This window comes from Motacilla alba, chromosome 1 (assembly GCF_015832195.1).
Source record: "Motacilla alba alba isolate MOTALB_02 chromosome 1, Motacilla_alba_V1.0_pri, whole genome shotgun sequence".
NCBI lineage: Eukaryota > Metazoa > Chordata > Aves > Passeriformes > Motacillidae > Motacilla > Motacilla alba.
Genome location: NC_052016.1, coordinates 34,818,001 through 34,837,542, shown reverse-complemented (window position 1 = coordinate 34,837,542; position 19,542 = coordinate 34,818,001). Strand labels below are relative to the sequence as shown.

The 19,542-nt window shown below is 35.7% G+C and overlaps 1 protein-coding gene across 11 annotated transcripts in view; it reads right to left on the bottom strand.

Annotated features, from left to right (window-relative positions):
• Window positions 1–19,542, bottom strand: part of STXBP5L (syntaxin binding protein 5 like) — a 185,812-nt gene that overhangs the window by 51,162 nt on the left and 115,108 nt on the right. For all 11 annotated transcript variants that reach the window (XM_038147882.1, XM_038147919.1, XM_038147889.1 and 8 more), the window contains exons 11-17: window positions 18,599–18,671; window positions 17,217–17,364; window positions 15,633–15,700; window positions 14,398–14,438; window positions 10,932–11,149; window positions 7,542–7,714; window positions 3,059–3,184 (exon numbers count right to left, since the gene is read on the bottom strand). In XM_038147882.1, the coding sequence (XP_038003810.1) occupies window positions 3,059–3,184; window positions 7,542–7,714; window positions 10,932–11,149; window positions 14,398–14,438; window positions 15,633–15,700; window positions 17,217–17,364; window positions 18,599–18,671 (847 nt within the window). The remainder of the gene's footprint in view (window positions 1–3,058; window positions 3,185–7,541; window positions 7,715–10,931; window positions 11,150–14,397; window positions 14,439–15,632; window positions 15,701–17,216; window positions 17,365–18,598; window positions 18,672–19,542) is intronic.

Below are 19,542 nucleotides of genomic sequence, written 5' to 3'. Positions count from 1 at the left end.
AGCTGTGCACTCACCTCCACCTGATTCTTCTTAATATATCTCCAAAATATCTGAAAGGATATTTTGTGTGTTGAAAAACAACAATACAAAAGAGAAGTAACGAGGTGGAGGGAAAGCAGAGTAGCTAGAAAATTTTCTTCTGTCCTACCTTTTCTTACACTGCTTCTATTATAAAAAAGAGGGTTCCATATAGCAAATAAAAAAGTAATATGTAAAGAAAAATGGAATTATTTTTCCTCAATTGTCAAACTAACAAATTAAGGCACCATCTGCAACAGTGGCTTGAATTCTACTGGTTGTTACTACACTGTGTTTAGTCTCTGCACTGACTGCAGTACAGTACACACCTATGCAATACTATGGATGCACTTTGACTTTTCCCCACTGGTGTCCCTCAGGGGCCTATACTGGGACCAATACACCTTAATGTCTTTACCAGTACCAGAGACAATGGAACCAAGGGCACCCTCAGTAAATTTGCAGACAGCACCAAGCTGAGATGTGCCTGAGGGACAAGTACCATCCAGAAGGACCTGGACAAGCTTGAGAAAATGGCTCATGTGAATGGGGGTAATGGTTTTAGACTAAGAGAGGATTGTGTTCCTAAGTTCCTGCATTCTGGGTGGAGAAAAAAAAAAGAATAAAAATGACAAGTGTCAATCTCATCTATTAATAGTTTAGGAAGAAGAAGGTCATTTCCACTTTGAAAATTATTAACCTGAGATTTATTAATTTTCGAAAACATGAGTCACAAGAAGAGCTAGTGATCATTCACACCTCTGGTCAGCAAATTAACAAAATGCATAATTTCCTGGTCTGTATTTTTCTAAACTCCTCTAATTTCACACACAAGCATGGATCTAATATTTCTTATACCCAAACAAATTAGTTTAAAAAAGAATCCGAAGTTGCTGATTAATAACGCTTCTGAGGATGGATAAAAAAAATCTAGACAGCCATTACTATTAGCAAGGCTTAGGATAAATTGCTAACAATCAAGTCCTTACGAAATCAAAAACAAAATTAATTTCTCAGTTTTGAGCAATGAACTGAATTAGTTGCTAGGCGAGGTCCTATTCTGTTGGTATCTTTCACAGAAATGTCATAAAACCCTCATTGAACATTTCTGGACAATTAATATTCAGATTAGCTGAAAACTGTTACCCCATGAGCCAGTAATAAATTTTCAGTCACTGCTTTCAGTTCAACAGAACCTACGTCAAAATAAATTTATTATTTGTATTTAACCTTGTTCCTCAAGGTTAACTTAATTCTTCACTTGTAATCGAAGCATTTTGCAAAATAACATGAAGAAGTTTTTGATGATTCGTTTCAATATAAATAAAACAGGTGTTAATACTTTTAATTTGTACCCTTGGTACTGTTATAAGTAAACCAATTACATTAAATAAAATTTTGCAGTGCCTGAAGTCTTTCATCTTTGCTGGGAATAGAGGTTTTTTTGCATCTCACTTTATTCCTGTTTCATGGCTGCAGTGTAACAGTTCCAGAAATCATAGTAATTTAATTAAAAGAATACTGGAAACAGACTCTCCAGAACACACATCATTTTATGTCTTTGACCTAGTTAAACTGATTGGTATATGAAGAAAAATTAGGCTAAAGATGACCCAAATAACTACAATTAGCATGGCAAAAACTACGTGCTCTCAGGCTTCATGCTGAAGTTGAATAGGTTTTTCCACATGGTGAGGATAGATAACAGGTGGCAAAACAGTAAACAAAAATTCTGATGAAAGAAAGGACCCTGCCTTGTCATAGGCCTGAGGAAAAAGTTGAGTGACAAGAGAAAGGAGGATGGAAGAGAGTATGCAGAAAAAAAATGTAAGGAAAAAGACCTTTCTTGGGTACATTTTGTAGGAAAGTTAAATTCAGGTTATCAGCCTACTTTATTCATACATCTCTTTATTTATGAAACACTCTTGTACTCAGCTTATGGTGTTTTAAAGGAGGCTGTCCCGTAATCTATTATTGCTCCTAGCAAATGAAACAATTTAAAGCACTTGATTGAATCAAATCAGTGGTTTAGGAAACCACTGTGACCATTAGGAGAACCACAACCTATCAGAGTAGTTTACAAGTGACAGAATGGTGTGATTAACCAGATGCTGCCTTGAGGTTTGAGACCTGCAAGGGTGCAAAACCTAACAATATGCACAAGTGACGAATGTATCAAGGTGTGGTAAAGAAAAGAAAGTCTTAGAATTCATTAATAGGAAACAATCTAGAAATTCAGGCTGAAAACTTGAAAAAACAGCCCCCAGAAGACAGTGTTTTTGCAGAAATGTAAAAACTCTGCATTAAACGGCCTAAGTCTCTGAAAAGAGTTCATTGACTTACTGAAAATCAGCAGGAGTCAGCACCTAACACCAATTACAGCCAATAGTTTTACTGGAGTAACACCTACAGGGAAAACCATTTCAATGTATCAGGTTGACTCTCAGTAAGAGAAAACATTAAAAATTTGCAAATAAACAGAACCTGAGGAAACAATTACACATACTCATTTGCATTGCCATCCAGAATACAGCATTTAAATGCTCCTTATTCAATTCTCAATTTCAGGTCACTGATTCTTGTGCAAGCAGACATTAGCACAGACGTAAAAATGCTGCTCTCAGAAGACAATTTCCAACTAAAATATGATGTAATGAAAAATACTATTTAACTGTTAATCACTTAACTATTTTCCATTAAATGCATTTCACCTTGGTGAACCTTTCAAAATAACTTTGAAAATGACAGATTTGAAATGCAATTAGATCTTATATGAAAGGATGGAAAGAATTATGTGAAAAGATTCAGTCTTTTAAATAGGATTAGTAAAAATATTGGCAAGAATGGCAGTTTAACATCCCATATTACAATCTCTGTGTCAGTTCAAATAACTTTCCCCCAAGAATTTGATTTACAGCATCTTTTGAATACTTTGCTTTGACCTTAATTGTCTGTGGGAAATTTCAAAGTATAGTTGGAAAACATGTGATTTAGGGCAATAAACAATAAATCAATGCAACCTTAATTCTGAGTTACTTACAGTCCGTAAGCAGAGTTTACAGCAAGACTGGTAATTTGTTGTGGAGGCTCACCATCCACCCACACCAACTGGATAACCAGATCCGCCTGGTAGCCAGGAGGCATCCGCACAGGTCGAGCCTTAACGCTAAGAAGAAGAGGTACAAAATAAGAAGAAACAAACAAACACTGGGCCACGAAAAACAACTGCTCAGCATCATTGTGAATTGTCAGCTTGAACGGAAAATCTAAAATACTTTCTTTTGAGACTTTGAAAAAGGACATTTCTGTGTATTTGGAACTTTTGTCTTACGAAGCAAAACATGACAGAAAAATGTAAAGAGGCAAGAGAAGATAAGAAGATATACCTTTCTGTAGTGGTCCCCACCAGAGCATATTAAAAACTTATGTACTTGACAAATCTATTTCTCCATGTAGTGCAAACAAGTCCTGTTTTACTTCTAGGAGCATAATCACTTAATATATGAATGAATGGTTCCTACACCAAATCTGATCCAAGTATTAACTGTTCCTACTGTATTATGGCAAGTTCAGTGACTTGCAAAGCAGGTAGTGAAGGTGTACATTTTAAGAGGAAGTAAGAGCTGAAAACCTCTGTATGACTGCTTTATATGCTTTTTAGAGTGGTACAACAATGTGGGATATGCTGGAAGAAAACATTATGCAATAATAGCAATACTTTGAGGTATTCATGTTAGTCTTTAGTACATTCACACTGTAGTAGTAATTTACAGGTAAAACACACTAGTCAGTGCATTTTCACTGTACCTGTTACTGGTGAGAGTGCTTGTATTGCACCCCTTTGCACATAGGCATAAAATAGGGCACTATACTTTATGAGAAAGTTATTCCTCATCTACCCTCTAAATGCATTTCCTTAACAGCAGCTTGGCACACTCACTGCTCTGTTTCTTCTTCCTGTAGCACTCTTCAGACCTTACATGTGTATTTGTCTAGAGCAGTAATCAGGCACTTGGCTTGGATATTGTTATAGGACAGACGTGACAGTGCAGTTCAGCAAGTGCTCAACCCACTACAGCTGGCAATAGCTTTGTACTGTTGTTTTCTGTCAACAGTAAACCTCTGCTCAGAGTTTTGCAATTTCTGACCTGTTCTGCTGGCACTAAAGCTTTGCCCTTTTCTTTGTTCATATGATACATAGCCACGAGCATTTCTGAAGTGATGCTATTCATAACCTTACAGAAGCAAGCCCTGGATTACCCAGGAGTATTCATGCTGAGAACAAAGGTGTGAACATCTGTGAACTCAAGCTGCCAAGGGAGAGGGGTCCTTTGAGACCAGGATAAACTGAAACTACAGACAAGAGCTGTTATACAGTAAAGATGTATTATTTTCAAAGAAACTTCACAGCAAGCAGAAGCTGAATATTTTACAAACAGTCTTTCAGAGTATCTTTGTGATGGAGCCCTTCAACTTCTAATGTCTGTGGATAAGCCTTTAAGAGGCATAATTGTGGTGGTCTTTCCATCCTGTACCCCATTTTCAGTTTTCAGCTCCTGCTCTTAAAAATGTTAGAAAAATATAGAACAGGTAAAGGAAATCCAAGAACCAGGACATAGTCTAATGCCCTTTCAGCTGAGCATTCCATCCATATTTTCTAATGGATAACTGATGGTGTGGCAGAACACAAGAGGCAAGCACGCTGCTCCAACAAGCATCTGTCAAAGCAAGTATCTGTTTCCTTCTTCTAAACAAGCTACCATGAGACTGACAATGAAGTAATTCTGATCTTCTAAAACATGTTTTTCAATGCGGTATTACTTTTCCAATGTGTTTTTAATGGCATCCTGAAAAAATTAGAGAACTTCAAGTATCTTCTAAGTTTTCTTTTGGATTGCTGTCATTTGAGGGGAAAAAAGCAAACACATTTCCCTCTAAATATTTTTCTATGAATTTGAGGATCTGCTTTGATAAAAATGGGTATTATTTCACAGGGATTTTCTCTAAGCATATAAAAAGCTGTAGGTGGTGAAAGACTATAATAATGGAGTAAAATAATTTCAGATTTATTGATTCAAGTATTCATTCCCGTGTTTCTGTGACATCCTCCTGCTTAAGAATCTTTGAGCTGTTTCTCTTGTTTCCCTAACCATGCTGCTTAAACAGTAATGCAGACATTCAGTTCTGCACCTTGTTTTGGATGGCTTTTAATCTGAAGTGTTTATAATAAAAGCCTAAACAGACTCCAGGACTATGAGCAGAAAGAATGTAGACATTTCAGTGATTTCCTTGACACGTTCTTGTTATGCTACGCTGAATTTCATTGTTGCAAAATTTTGGCTTTTAGTTTTTTTCACAAGACATTCACAGTTCCTTATCACTTTGGAGTTACTTGAGGCTACTGTCAAAACCCCTGATTGACCTAATTTTTGGATGATTCTAGAAGTCTGGGAACAAAGACTGACATTCTGGGTTCAACTTTATGATAACAGCATTTACATCAAAAGTATTTATCTGCATAATCACAAATCCTTTGGTTTCTTAGGTTATTACAGCTGCCTATTTCACTGCAAAATCTTCTGAAAGAAGCAAGAACAATATTTATTCTATACTGCTGCCTGCCTCTCTCGGTAACAGTTACTTTTGGTTTCAGAAAAGTTCCAAGTTTTTATTACTTCAGTCCCTTCAATTACTTTCTTCCTAGTAGCTATTCACAGACAGAAACACATTCAGTCATTCTGACTTCTGGCTACAAAAAATTATGTAGTGTGGAGTGCCATTCATTTGCTGTAACAATGTTGAGAAGCAGATATGAAAATAAACATAATGGAGCCAGTTATGTATGTGTGCAAAATTTTATGTGCATTATCAATATAGTTCAAGCTGTGCTCTCACCCTCCATGCGCAGTTGGTTGCAGCTTTACATTAAAGTTGTTCTATTTTAGATTCTATCCTGCTGCCCACCTGAATGATTTGCATATAAAGTCAACAGCAACACCCTGGCCTTTACTGGTTTTTTTTCCCAGTGTTTTCAGCACTACTTTCATTTTACCAGCATAATTCTGTTTAGATCAGAAGTTCTTAGACAGACAAAGCCTATGGACCCAGCTAAGGTTTGAGGGAAAAGTGTGGATATTTGTATGTCTTTCCTGATAAGGATAATAGCATACATAAGTATATTTTTATCTAAATGTAGGAGTGTGCCACAGTTCTAGTGGTATAATTATTCTGACTTTGAAAAATCACTTCTCAGTCAAAATAAGGTTACTGTTACCTTGTCTAAAATTTGACAAAAATATATTGGCCAGCTTAATCTGAGATTATTTGAGATAAGAAAACTTCTAAAAAGTAATAAGCTGAGCCTCAGTGGGTTCACTGCAACTTTTCTGCCTCCAACTACAACAATTCCACTCTTTCACAGACAAAATCAACTAAGAATCTCTTAAGCAAAACTCTTAGCCAGTGAAATGATGAAATGACTGCATTCTTCCTGATATCAATGTCATAAATAGATTTCACATTTGGATTTTTTTAATGACTAATCTCTGCCTCTTCTGTTGATTTTCATAGTTCAAATTAATGATTAAACTGAGGTCTGAAGTTCAACTGCCTGACTGAATGAGATGGACAAATGAACAGAATGCTAAAACATACTGTTAATTTTACAAGGACAATATCACAATGTTGCTTTTAAATGCTAATACCATTTGCAGGAGCCAAGCAGCCCAAAGTATCTGCAAAACCAGGAAATGTTCATTTTAACTGCCTTTGAAATAATTGAGGCATTTAAACGATTTAATAATAATTAGACCAAAATAATAATGAATTCACCAAAATGAGAGCAATTCTTGTTAGCAATGCACTCTAATTGCTGGAAAATTACAGTTTTTATAGAGTTTTGTACAGAATTACTGTTTTAAGCTATTCAAATCCGTAATTATCTGCCTTAATAATAAGAACATATTAATCTACTCCAAAACAGTGACAATGTATTCTAGCAGAAAACAATTTGCATTTTTCTAAAGATTAAACAAATACACACTTCCACACAGTGCGACTGTTTCATAATTGTACATTTTAAAGGTTTTTTCATAAGTATGAACACAGTTTCCATGCCTTACACACCATAAAATGCATACAGTTCTTTAATTAAAAAAATCAGTAGTATATTAATTAATCAAGGAGAGAAAGCTTTGCACATGCTGGCTTTTACAGAACTTTCTTCATGAACTACCCTCAGAAATTCCTTGAAGATGTACTCCTAGATCACACTGGAAAATGAGAGTCAAACCTTCACTGTAACAGTTTATATTCTTCACAATTACTTCTATCATTTTAAAATCCCTTGTTGATCATTTTGCCTTAATTATTTTGTTTGTTTTGTTATTTTGTTTGTTGTTGTTTCTTCTCATTTTGTGCCACATCCATACAATGAATCTCTTTTCCCTGGGAGTTGATGGATTGACGCACAGATAAGAATGCTTTTTAGAAAGATCAATATTTAAACAATGGCATAAACTTACCTAAGACATGGGATACTGTCCTTCATCGTTCCTTCACATGCTACAGTGTTGGTACTGCCTGAAAGGCTCTTTAAAGAAGGAAGCTGGGAGGAGGCATCTGGAAATGGAGGATTTGTTTCTGGTTCAGGAGTTATGATGTCTTCTACTTCGCACTGAAGTCGTACCTCTAATGACTTAAATAAATAAAAAGCTAAGTTATCATTTTATAAGGAAAGCTGCTGAAAGTTCTGTTACTTTCAAATAAATACCAGTATGCCTTTTTTTTTTTTAAATAACCCCTATTTATCATTATAATTTGCAGGCAAAGGATACTGTCATTTGTTATTTATACAGACTAACAGCATCAGATAGGAACTAGAAGGATCACCAACTCTGCCTCCTGATTCCTCGTACAACTGAGTCTCTAAGAGACAAGTTTTAGCCAGGATGGATAAGCCTGACAGTGTGACTAGTATTGATACATGAGCTTCATTTATCCATAGGTGGGCCAGGAAATCAGAGACTACAGCACAGACAGCTCTGTGTTCCTTAGAATGAACGTGAGTTTGGTGGATTCCAGAAAGCAAAATCCAAACCAGTTACCTTTTGCTTTCCTTCTGGCCTCTCTAGAAAGGGAAAAAGAGGCCAAACCACTCCATAATTCTCTCCACTAATTCAGGAAATATCAACTGAGGACTCCAGGGAGGAACTGGACAGGAAATTCAAATCTAGGTAAGTAAATACTGAACAATTCTTTCTACCTCATGAGTTGTCCAAGGAAATCTGCATTTTGAAAGAATAAAAACCAAGGTACAGCTCTCAATGAGACAAGGTCTGGGGGTTACTAGCTGAACAGTAATTTAAGTGCTGCTACCTTCAAAGGAACAGAAGTAATTGCAGAGGTAGACACTGCAAGCTCAATTTTGCAGAGACATCATCTGTACCAGAATGAAGATTAACAAAATAGCTAAATTTCATGAGAATTGGGAGATAAAGGTGAATAGTACTGAAGGGTCACCTGTTTCTCAACCATTGTGTTAAAACACACAAGATTTCAGAAGGAAGAGATTCTGTTCAACCAGGAGAGAGAGTCCTTTCTTAAAATTTCCCTTTTATTTTCTCCTTTCAAAATCCATGGATATTTTGTGCCTGAATCAGTTAAAGAAACCTACAAACAACATTTGCCTTCAAAGACTAATGAGTGAAATATTGAGTTCAGGAAAATCTAATCTGGAAGTAATTGCAGCTGGCTGAAACAATTTATAATGCTGTTTAATCTTTATACAGGACTGGAGTAACTGTTGAAGAATATGTTCTTCTGCTTACCATATCAGAAGTGCATCACTCTTGTTTTAATGTTTTTCTGTGTGTATTCCTTTTCCTACTAAAATTAATTTTGTTAAGTTCTAGCTGTTGTGCATTTGAAGAGAGAAAGAAAAATTCTGGCCAAAAACATGATTGTGAATTTGTCTTCTGTTTTTGTCCCTGCTTTGGCTGGACTTTAGGAGGGTTGTAGAAATGTTGAACTGATTTATTTTGACACAGAGTAAAGATATTTTTGGGGGATCTCATCATTGGGCTTATTGATTTCCCTTTCCACATTCAAATGAGTGTAAACTTCTTTTCCTATGTTTCTTCTCAAGAGCTTTGAAGAGGAGCTTCACTGAGGAAAGACTGCTACTGAGAAAATGATCATGTTTAATTAATAGATCTTTTTGAGACAGGATGGAGTGGATTCAGATAGAAAACAAAAATAACAGCATTAAATGCTTTTTATATAACTGCATGGCAATGACTCCAAGGTTGGATAAGAAGCAGAATTTGTCCCATGCATACTCCTTGCCTTCAGAATCTGATATGAAATGATGCAAATAATACTTCTGTTGAGGAAATTCAAGGCACAGCCTCTGCCCCTGAGGCATATTCAGCTGCCGACTTCCCTACTACATGGAGTAACCTTTGAGTAGCCCCCCTACTTCCCATTTGCCACAGCAAAAACATTACAACTCTGACATCAGGGCAGTCAAACCAATGTGGGGGCCTTGAAATGCTGGGATTTGGAGATTGAACACAAGGTAAGTTCAGCCTCACTGATAAAGAAGGGAGGACACAAAGTGCTTTGTACCTCAGGCAGCAAAGAAATCCTGAGATTGACCAGCTGAGTCTCTCAGTACAGACAAAAACACACAGCCTATAGTCAGGTACTGATTTCAACAAAGTATTCCATACTTTTGATTAAAAATCCCTCCCATCATTTAGAGCAAAGACTTGAATGCAAGCAGCAAAAATGCAGAAAGAAAAGAGACGGCCATTTCAGAGATGCACAAAACCCAGGGGAATTCTGTGACTATGCCACCAAGATTGCATAATTTAATATTCAGGGAAAAATGCTTATTAATTACAGAAGAAATCTAAGAAACTGTTAAATTGCACCTATTATAACATTTTGGGAAATACCAGTAATGATGCAATTCAGCCAGAGAAGTGAAGAACAGGGAAAAAGACACTAAATTAGAGATAATAAAAGATAAGGTGCATTTTCTGTAGAACAATGTAAAAATACTGAAATGGGGTAATTTTAGCAGCATTATACATTAGCTGGTCAGTAATGTGAAATTACTGTTCATCAGTTTTAAACCTTTCCTGAAGTGATACATTCAGACAGCTTAATAATTGCCTCGGGGGGGGTGGGGGGGTGGGGGGGGAGGGGAAAAGAGTGGAAAACAGCAGAAGAACTACAGTTAATGAATATCATAACTACAGTTATTAATATGCCATACAGAATGGCACATGGCTAGAGGCCAAAAATAACACAGGTTTTTGCCACAGTAGAACTTTCTAAAGAGCATTAAAATAGTGTGAAAAGGAAAAGAACTATAATCAGGGAAGGTGACAAATAATCTGGCATTTCATATAGTTTCCATCTTTAGGGAAACCACATCAGGATAAGCCAGAAAAAGAGCAACTCTTTGTCTTGTTAAAGCCACAGATAATTTTCAGTCTCCTTATGGACATAAATTAGAGAGATTAAATACTTGAGTTAAAAAGAGCATTGTGCATGTACACAATGTACATTAACTGATAAAAACATACAGCATACAGTAATTTTAGACCAGGTAAATACAACAGAGATTACTGTATCATAAAGTCTTAAAAGCGAACCATGTCTGAAAGCTGCACTCTATGTTACTACTAAAGCAAAAAGGAAGTGGAGAGTAAGTTCCCAAATCCTCAGATTTTTGTTAGTAACTGAAATAGGATCAAGATTGCCCTGGAAAGGTTTAAAATGGAACGTCTCTAAGCCTGTATTTACACTGATTGCTATTTTTATTTAAGTACTTGAGCACAGATGAAGCAAGGATATTTGATTTAGAAATTGTTCTCTTATTAGAGAGTGAAATGAGTACTTACTGCAATTTCAGTATTTACTTCATGTTTGCTGAACCTGTAAACAATCACGTAGGCAGAAACTCCTGCCACACAGAAAATTCGGCTTTCAGGACACCAGTACATCATCTGAACAGCAAAAGGATCTTCTTCCACAATCTCAGCTGTTGCTTTTCCTTCTCCCACTTTCTGTTTTTCAAAGACCTTTGATGTTTTTAGTTTGTACAACATCTGTAGAGTAACTGGAATATATTAAAACATATAAAAATACTAACATGAAGCAAATCAGTTATAAAATTCCTCAGTTCCCACTTTCTTCTTAGTTGTGGCATAACAAGAAATCTTAGGAAAGCCTAAGAGAAGAAGATGTGTATTATACAATCATCCAAACCAGGGCAACAATACAGATACTGTTCTAGTACACATTACTGGTAGCTATGTATTTAATACTTCTCAGAAGGGTATCTGTCTGTGAAATACTTCTTAGTACTTTCTGGGGAAGGGTGTCAAAGGTGTAAATCATTGTGTCCATAATTAGGCTTATAATCAGTGCTATAGAGAGGCTCTGATCATATTGATACTTTCCTAAAGAGATGTGAAACTAATATTTCAGTTGTCAGAAGTTATGGTCTTGATAGAATGTAAAGAGTGTATGGCAATTCAAGAAAAAACATTAGGAAAGCATGCTGGTGGCCTGGTCAACACAAAATTCTTCTGAATTAATGGGAGTTCAAAAAATGTTTTGAATTTCTTGATTAATATGTAAATCTATATTTATACCTGTATATAAAATCCTAGTATCCAGAGGCTTTTGTTGAGATTAGAACTCCACTGCAGCAAATTCCAGAAGTAAAGGAGGGGTGGATATTCACCCCATTATGTTTTACATTCTTCCCTGGTTTAAGTACTTTTACATTGGTTTCTCAGTGGCATTAATCAGTAACTGCACAATGTCAGAAAAAGTCAGTCAGGCTCAGCACCTATAAAGGTGTGCATATCCACAAAGGCAAAGCTGCTGCCTACATCAGTGTAATTGTGGTAGCTCAGCCTGGCCAGCTTGTGTGACAAGAGCAACAGGAAGATGAAAGGACAGTGTTTTAGTTATGTGACCAGATGATGAACACAGCAAAATTACATTTTTGTTTGGCAGTGCAGATGTATTCTAGGAGCTTTAGCATACACAGTTTTTAATGTTTTAAAAAGTTTTAGCACATAAAGCACTTCTGAATTTCACAAATTACAGTAAGTCCTTCTGTAATAAATACATAATTCTTCCTGCCCTCAGGGGCAAATAAAAAGGATTCAGGTTGCCAGTTAGTGCCAGTAGCAAATCTGGAGTGGCACTTCAAATCAGGCATCGTGGGTCCATGCACATTATGACTGGAAGAATTATAGAATCATAGGATACAGAGTACAAGACAAGACTCTCTATACTCTATTACTGGGTACCATCTGCACAAGTAAATAAAAAACCAGCAATACTCTTTGAATAAAAAATACGTTTTGGAAACAGCTCCAGTGGCCTAGCAAGTCCCTGTCCCCCTCAGATCTGTGCTTTCAGACACAAGATTACACAATTAAAATATGTCTAAAGGCAAAGTATTTTGTGCCTTCCAACACTAGTAGGATATTATGTTTGCTAGGGAATATCAAGTGAACTCTGAACTCCATTGAAAAACTTAACACCTTGTAAATAAAATAAATAACAAAACTTTGTAATAATCAAAACCTTGTAACTAAAGAGTACCAAGTGCGGTAGAAGGAACATTGTGCATGACCTTAAAATCAGGACTAGGACCAGGACATCAGAGATGCACTGAAAACACCAGCACTGTTGAAGAGATTGTGAATATTCATGATCATCTAAGCTTTTAATGTTAAGAAAAATTCCTACTGCAGCATGTATATATTGATTAGGTTATGCTTATATTCCCTATGAGAGCTTTTTTTCTCTCCCCATTTCTGCCAGAGTTCTAGAAGGAGTAACTAGCACACTGCTTCCTGTGCAGTACATACACTGAATGTCTTGGAGTCTTCCAACAGTCTGTATTGTTTCACCCTAACTTTAGAGCCTGTATTTGCACATTCTTCTTAAAACTGAAATATTCACAAGACAAAGTCTAATGTCTCACCCCACTTCTCTATATAAAACTAATTCTCCTACTTCTGTTCGTATTAAAGCTCTCAAAACCTTCTGTTTCAGCAGATACACTGTTGACCTCATTTGATGATTGGTATTCACCATAACTTGAAGACAGTGGAAGATGTAAATTCTGAGCACAATGTTTCTGCTCTGTTCTCTGAGAAATTACATAATAAAAAACCAATCCACGGCCATGTTCAGTTCCTGTGCCTCTTTAATACATGAAATGTATTTTGTGAAATGAGGCTTTGGAAATCTTCATTTTCTCCTTGTCCATCCTGAGTGAAAATATTTGGTATTAAGCAAAAAGGCAAGTACCTGACAAAGTCATCAGGCTTAGCTGATGTTAAAAACTTGTCAACATTCTCCATACTTGGCTGGTAACGATAGCAATATTAATAATTTCAATTCTGTGGCACCACATGGAACTACCAGGTATTTTAAGTACCCCATACTCCATGATCTTGGCACCCATTACAGATTCGTTATTAGGGTCATATTAAATGTCTCTATGCCTAACATTTCATCCAGAATTTTCTTTCACACTCTTTCTTCTTTAACACACTAAGACCTCATAAAAGAGAGATATTACCCAGACATCCCTGTACCATCAAAGAGACAAGAATACAAGGGAACTCTACAGGAACTTTGGTGAAGCACCATCAATTATTTGAAGTAGAATATTTTAAATTTCCATCAAAATGTATGTATATTTTAATAAATATATTTTACTAATGAATACCATATGTATTTTCTGTAGGGAAAAATACTGGTTGCTGATATGTGCAGTTATAGCTAGATTATATAGAACAAGTATTTTCTGAAACTTTTTCCTGCTAGAATGAATGGAAATGCTTCCCAATTATTTCCTGGTATTTGAGACTGGACAAGAAAAGATTTAGGTATTTTCCACCCTCACCAGATTAAATGTTATGAAGTATATGAATGTATTTTAATATTTTATTTTTACTAAGCTATGAAGAAGACTTTGTTGTACTCAGTATAGAAGTGACATGAAAACTGGAACCGAATGTTAGATCTAACTGAGCTTTCTCCTCCATACACACAAGAAGAATGTGCCCTAGGGATTTTTTACCAACACGTCCTCCTTCATAGATTTTGGTATGCTGGACCTTGAGTTATTATTCCTCAATCTTTTCTGCCTAATATATCTCATTAGCAGCATTTTTTCTCTTAACTTATTGAAAATTTTCTGAATTTCACCCCTTTGTCCTAATTATATCAGCCCAGCTATTACTACTCAACCTGTTAAATATATGTTTTACATATAAATATGTGTTTGTGTGATTTATCAGCATTATGTAAAAATGAACTTTAGAAACTTACTGGCAGAAGCATCCCAAAATTTTACTGATCCATCTGCATGGCTTAAAAAAATATAAAAATTAAATGTGTTAAAACAAGATGTAATTCTAAAACATTATCTACTTTCAGTGACTAATAAATACAATCAGAAAACAATTCATTTTGTTTATGTAACTCTCTATAACTTACTGACAATATATTAAAGACATACATACAAGTAGAAGAAAATATTTTGTTACTTGGTTTCATTTGGTTAACAAAATATTTTTATGCATTTCCTGCAGAGAACTAAGCCCCCAATAAATCTTAAGATTGCAACAAGAATAAATTAATTCCCATACTAATAATAAGTTTAAGTCACAACACTTTTGGCTTTGCAGTGGGCCAGCATCAAACCTATGCACACTAAAATTGCCATGTACCCTGAACTTTGAAAGGACAAAAGGTAACTTCATTCTGCTTGATACTTCGCAAGTGTGCTCCTTTTATTAACATAAAATTGCTGAAGCAAAGCTGGACAAAGGTGACACTTCTGTTTACAATGAGAATGATCCCTTCATCACCTTCTCATACTACTGCATATATCATATCCTTAATTTTAAAATCAGGTCTTCAGTATCATTGATAATAACAATCCATCAAATACATGACAGACTAGAGGAAAACTCATTTGTGCATTTTAGCTGAATAGTGTCTGCTTTACAGTATAATCCCTTGGGAATCCATTAGGTACTACTCATGGGGCTCCTACTGCAAAGGCTCCTCTGAGCCTTTCTAGGCCTTTTTGCTCTGTTTCTCTGCCCACAAGGTGAAATTCATTCTAGTGCACCACACTCTCAATAATGCTGAGTATTAAAATGAATTCCCAAACTGTCCCCAGACAGAGAGTCCAGAAGGCCAGGGGACAACAGCTGCTCTCCTTTTTGAAGCTATTCTCTGTGATCTTCCAGGCCAAAATATTCTCTTGCAAGAGATTTTTCTTCCCAAAGACCCTGCCTTCACAAGCACTGCTATCTAACACTGAGGCCTCAAATGGTCATTCTTAATGGTACCATTCTTAATGGATACCAATGGTATCCCTGGGTACCAAGTTCTGCTTTCTAGAGCAAAAGAGAATTTCTGTGGGGACACTACTCAAGTGAAGAGCCAGGAAATGCATGTCTGGTGAAGTCTCAACTCTTGCCTATAGGTAACCCACAATCAAAAGGAGTAGACACAAATAGCTCAAAAGTACCAATCCCCAGTTTCATTCTCACCCTGTAATAATGATTTCAGGATATGTCTGAGCTCCAAGGTTCCATGCTCCACCACTGATAGGCCACTCCTAAATAAATGAAAGTGCAGAGATCACAGCTTATTCTGATGAACCTTGTTTAGCTAATTTTTGAATTCAGGAGTAGACAACATCATCCCCCAAAAGCAATAAAACTTGTAAAAAACCAAAAATATGTAAAATTCAAGGCTTTTACAGTTTATTACCATTTTCGTGTCATCAGTTCAGGCTTTGGAAACGTAATAACCCTTTTATATTATCAACTAATGTTCTATGCTTTAAAAATATTTCCACACAGCTAATATTCAACATCCTAAAGCAGGAATGAGAAGGAGGAGTAACAAACAATTCTGCTGTTGTTTTGAGATGGCTTTTCTCTTGGAGATTCCATAGAACACTGAATAGACTGAGAATTTATTTTGAATGCAAAGACCACTGAAGAAGCTGGCCCAGAAACAATCATCAGAGCATGATGCCATGAGATAAGAGAACGCAACTTTTACAGAATATATGGGATCACCATCTCTTCCTTGCCTTTTGTTTGCTAATGGTCAAGAACGCTGCCGTGTGCCTAAAGCCCTGACATGTATGGATTCAGGAAGGTGACATATGTGCAGAGTGGATCAGAACATGTGCAGAGTATGAGTGGGTGGAGAAAAACCAGGAGCACAAACTGTGTGGATACGGAGTGGATGCTCGTGGCTACAGAAATGGGTGTCTGGCACATGAGTGACCACCTGCCTTCAGAGTGCATTTGTACACGCACAAATAAAGCAAGGGGGCAAGAGAAGGTGCAAGGAATACAGGTAGGTGTGCAAAGTGTATGAAGTAAGAGTAGATCCAAATAGGAGAAATAAAAATATTTTCTGAAGTACTTTTGTGAACCAAGGTGCAAAAGGAGTAGAGAGAGCTCACTCTTTGAGTTAATGGAAAACAACCCAGCTCCAAGGAGAATACTTCCGTTGATTTGAATAGAAAATTGATGATGTCTGACTTGTTTACCCAGTATTTTTTTCTATTTATTAAAATGCATTAGTTCTATCCAAAATACAAATCAGTTAAAAGCTTGAAATTTATAAATTAATTGCTTTTCTTCTTTTATGTCCTATTTCTACAGCATTACGGTAAGACTTTGGTAGCTCAGTAAATTAATTATTATTATCATCCCTATTTAATAACAAATCTCACAGATGTTGTCAACTCTCACTGAACATCTGCTTAAGTCTTTCAGTTATAATGCTTTCACTTTTTTCTTTGATAGAGAGAACCTATCCACACAAATTTGAATTGTACACTGATGGCTCGCCTTTAACACAATCTGATCTGGAATAACTACAGCATCTTAATGTTTAGGTCCTATCTAATGATAATTAATGGTTCTGCATAATTAGTCATGTTTCTGAGGGACAAATACTGGACTGTAATCAGGCTGCTAAGCTGCTGGTTGGACCAACCTTAAAGTGATTATTAAAGGAGTAAAATAAAAATAATATGGTAAGAAGTTATAAAAACATAGGTTACACATCTACTTCCTTTGCTTAAAAACAAGAACATTGGTTTTGTTTACCTTATTGCTGTATCCTTGCTTTTTATGTTTTGCTCCTACAGAATAGAGTACAGGGATCAAATCTGGAGGACAATCCGCAAAATATTCTGTGCAGGTAACAGGTGACTCATGAATGTCAATAGGATATGGATTTTCAAAGATTGGAAAACTAGTTAAGGAAGACAATTTATTAGAAGCACTGAGACACAATGAGCCATAGAATAAAACATATTCTTATATTAAAGTATATAACAGAATCTAAGTAAAATCACTACTAATTAAATATATTTTATTTACTCAAACTTATGTATTGTTTTTAACATCAGTAATAATGTGTAGTTACTCAAATAAAGACATAAAAATTCAACAAGACAAGAATCCTGCATAAATATTCCTAAGCCTAATAGGGCTACCTTTATGAATGAACAAGAACTAATTTTTTTCTGACATCTCAAAATCTTATTATACAGAAGTGACACATTTTCCAGAAGTTTCAGGTTCATGGATATGATATATAGTATGAACTACAAACTGCTTTTACAGCTGTGGTTTTTATATTGAACATCTTAGCTTATTGGGTTGGTAGACTTCCGATTATACAATGAAAAATTGCAATAACAGATGAGTAGATCTCAGTTTATGTCTCACTTCCATCAGTTTGAACAGCCTGATAAGGAGGAAAACCTCACTTTTTGCACATTATACAATACTATTCACAATAGAAAAATATAGGAAATTGGGTTCTGATTTCAGTTATGTACATTTTACACTTCTGAGATGATCTGAATTATTATTTAAAGTAAGTGAGATCTGAGTATGATTCACTTAACATTTTTCAATACATTGACAGCAAAATCTGTTCCTTGTTACACCAGTGTGAATGTGGATGTCCATTACTGGTAGTGTTGGAGGCAGAACAAAATAAATAATGGGATTATGCTTTACAGGATGTAGAGTTCCTCTTTGATAGGAGCATTGATTCTGATATGAAAGAACTATTTGTCATTTAAACCAGCAACAGGATCATGAAGTAATTCTGTAGATCCATATAAAACAATGCCATTATTTATTAAGATACTGAGGCTAGATATGTATAAAAGTAGTTGTTGAATCTTATTGCCAAATCACATATGTGTTCAAATATTATTTAACTTTGGTGTTGAATGAATGTCTGAGGGCTGTGCTGAAGGGACTGCAAATTTAGATTTATTCTAAAGTTTAAGAACAAATATTATCATAAGTTCCTGTTCATTAGATGAACTTAGCTCCTAAAGTGGACATAAATATTCAGCAAGAGTTATTTCCAAGAGTGAATGATTTGGGATAGTTAAATGATTTGGAATTTTATGGTCATTTACTGGACAGTTAAACACAAATAACTTCATCTAAAACTTTATACTTACTTGCTTTGTGTCAGGTCAACGACAATGAGATCTTTTTCCAAAAGCACAACTACAGCATAGGGTTCTTGAAATTCTGTAAGCAAGGAATCAAGTATAAAAGACATGGAGTTCTCCTAGCAGCCATTTTAAGCAAGCAAGCAATATTAATGTTCTTTAAACTTTCACAGTATATTAGAAGCTTTGAGGTATAAACCCTTGATATATTCACAAACCAGCCATAGCTGGAAACTAAGGCCAGAGAGGAAGTAGGAAATTACTTTTGCACAGTACTGTTGGCAAACGTACAAAGCAGAAGAATTGGAGTGTTATAGCCTGCCAGCATGATGCTATTTTGAAAGTAAAGAAGTAGAATATGAATAAGTTGTGTGTATCATTGAATTATTGAATCCAATTGTTACACAGAAAAAGCATTTTTGCTGTCCAAAAGTAATACTTCTTCTGTGTACAACTGCTCTTCAGAAGCAGATTGTGCAGGACACTTCATGATACACAATGCCCCCATTTCTGAGATGATTCAAGGAGAACATTCCCTAGGAATCCTGTAAGTCGGCTGCTTTGAATTCAGGTAATAACATGCCCCTTCTTCCCACACACTCTTTAGGGGATTATATAGTTTGGTTTTTTATACAATTCTTTTTTTATTTATCCAAACTAAAGAATTAAGATGACAAATAAATGTTTCCCTTGATGCATAGAGTATATTCATTTACATACTTTTTATCATTTACATTTTTAATAAAAATATATAAATGCGAAATTATGACTTTCTTTTCAACTGCAGCAAATCATTCCAGCACGTGCAAGCTCAGAATAAACTGTTCAGATGGGTGATGCCAAAAGGACAAGAAAATGAGGGCAACTGATTCATCTTCCTTTCACTCCTGCTATGAATGCACATTAATTTTTGCCTGTTTTTATACTTGGCTATGAATAACACAAGTTAA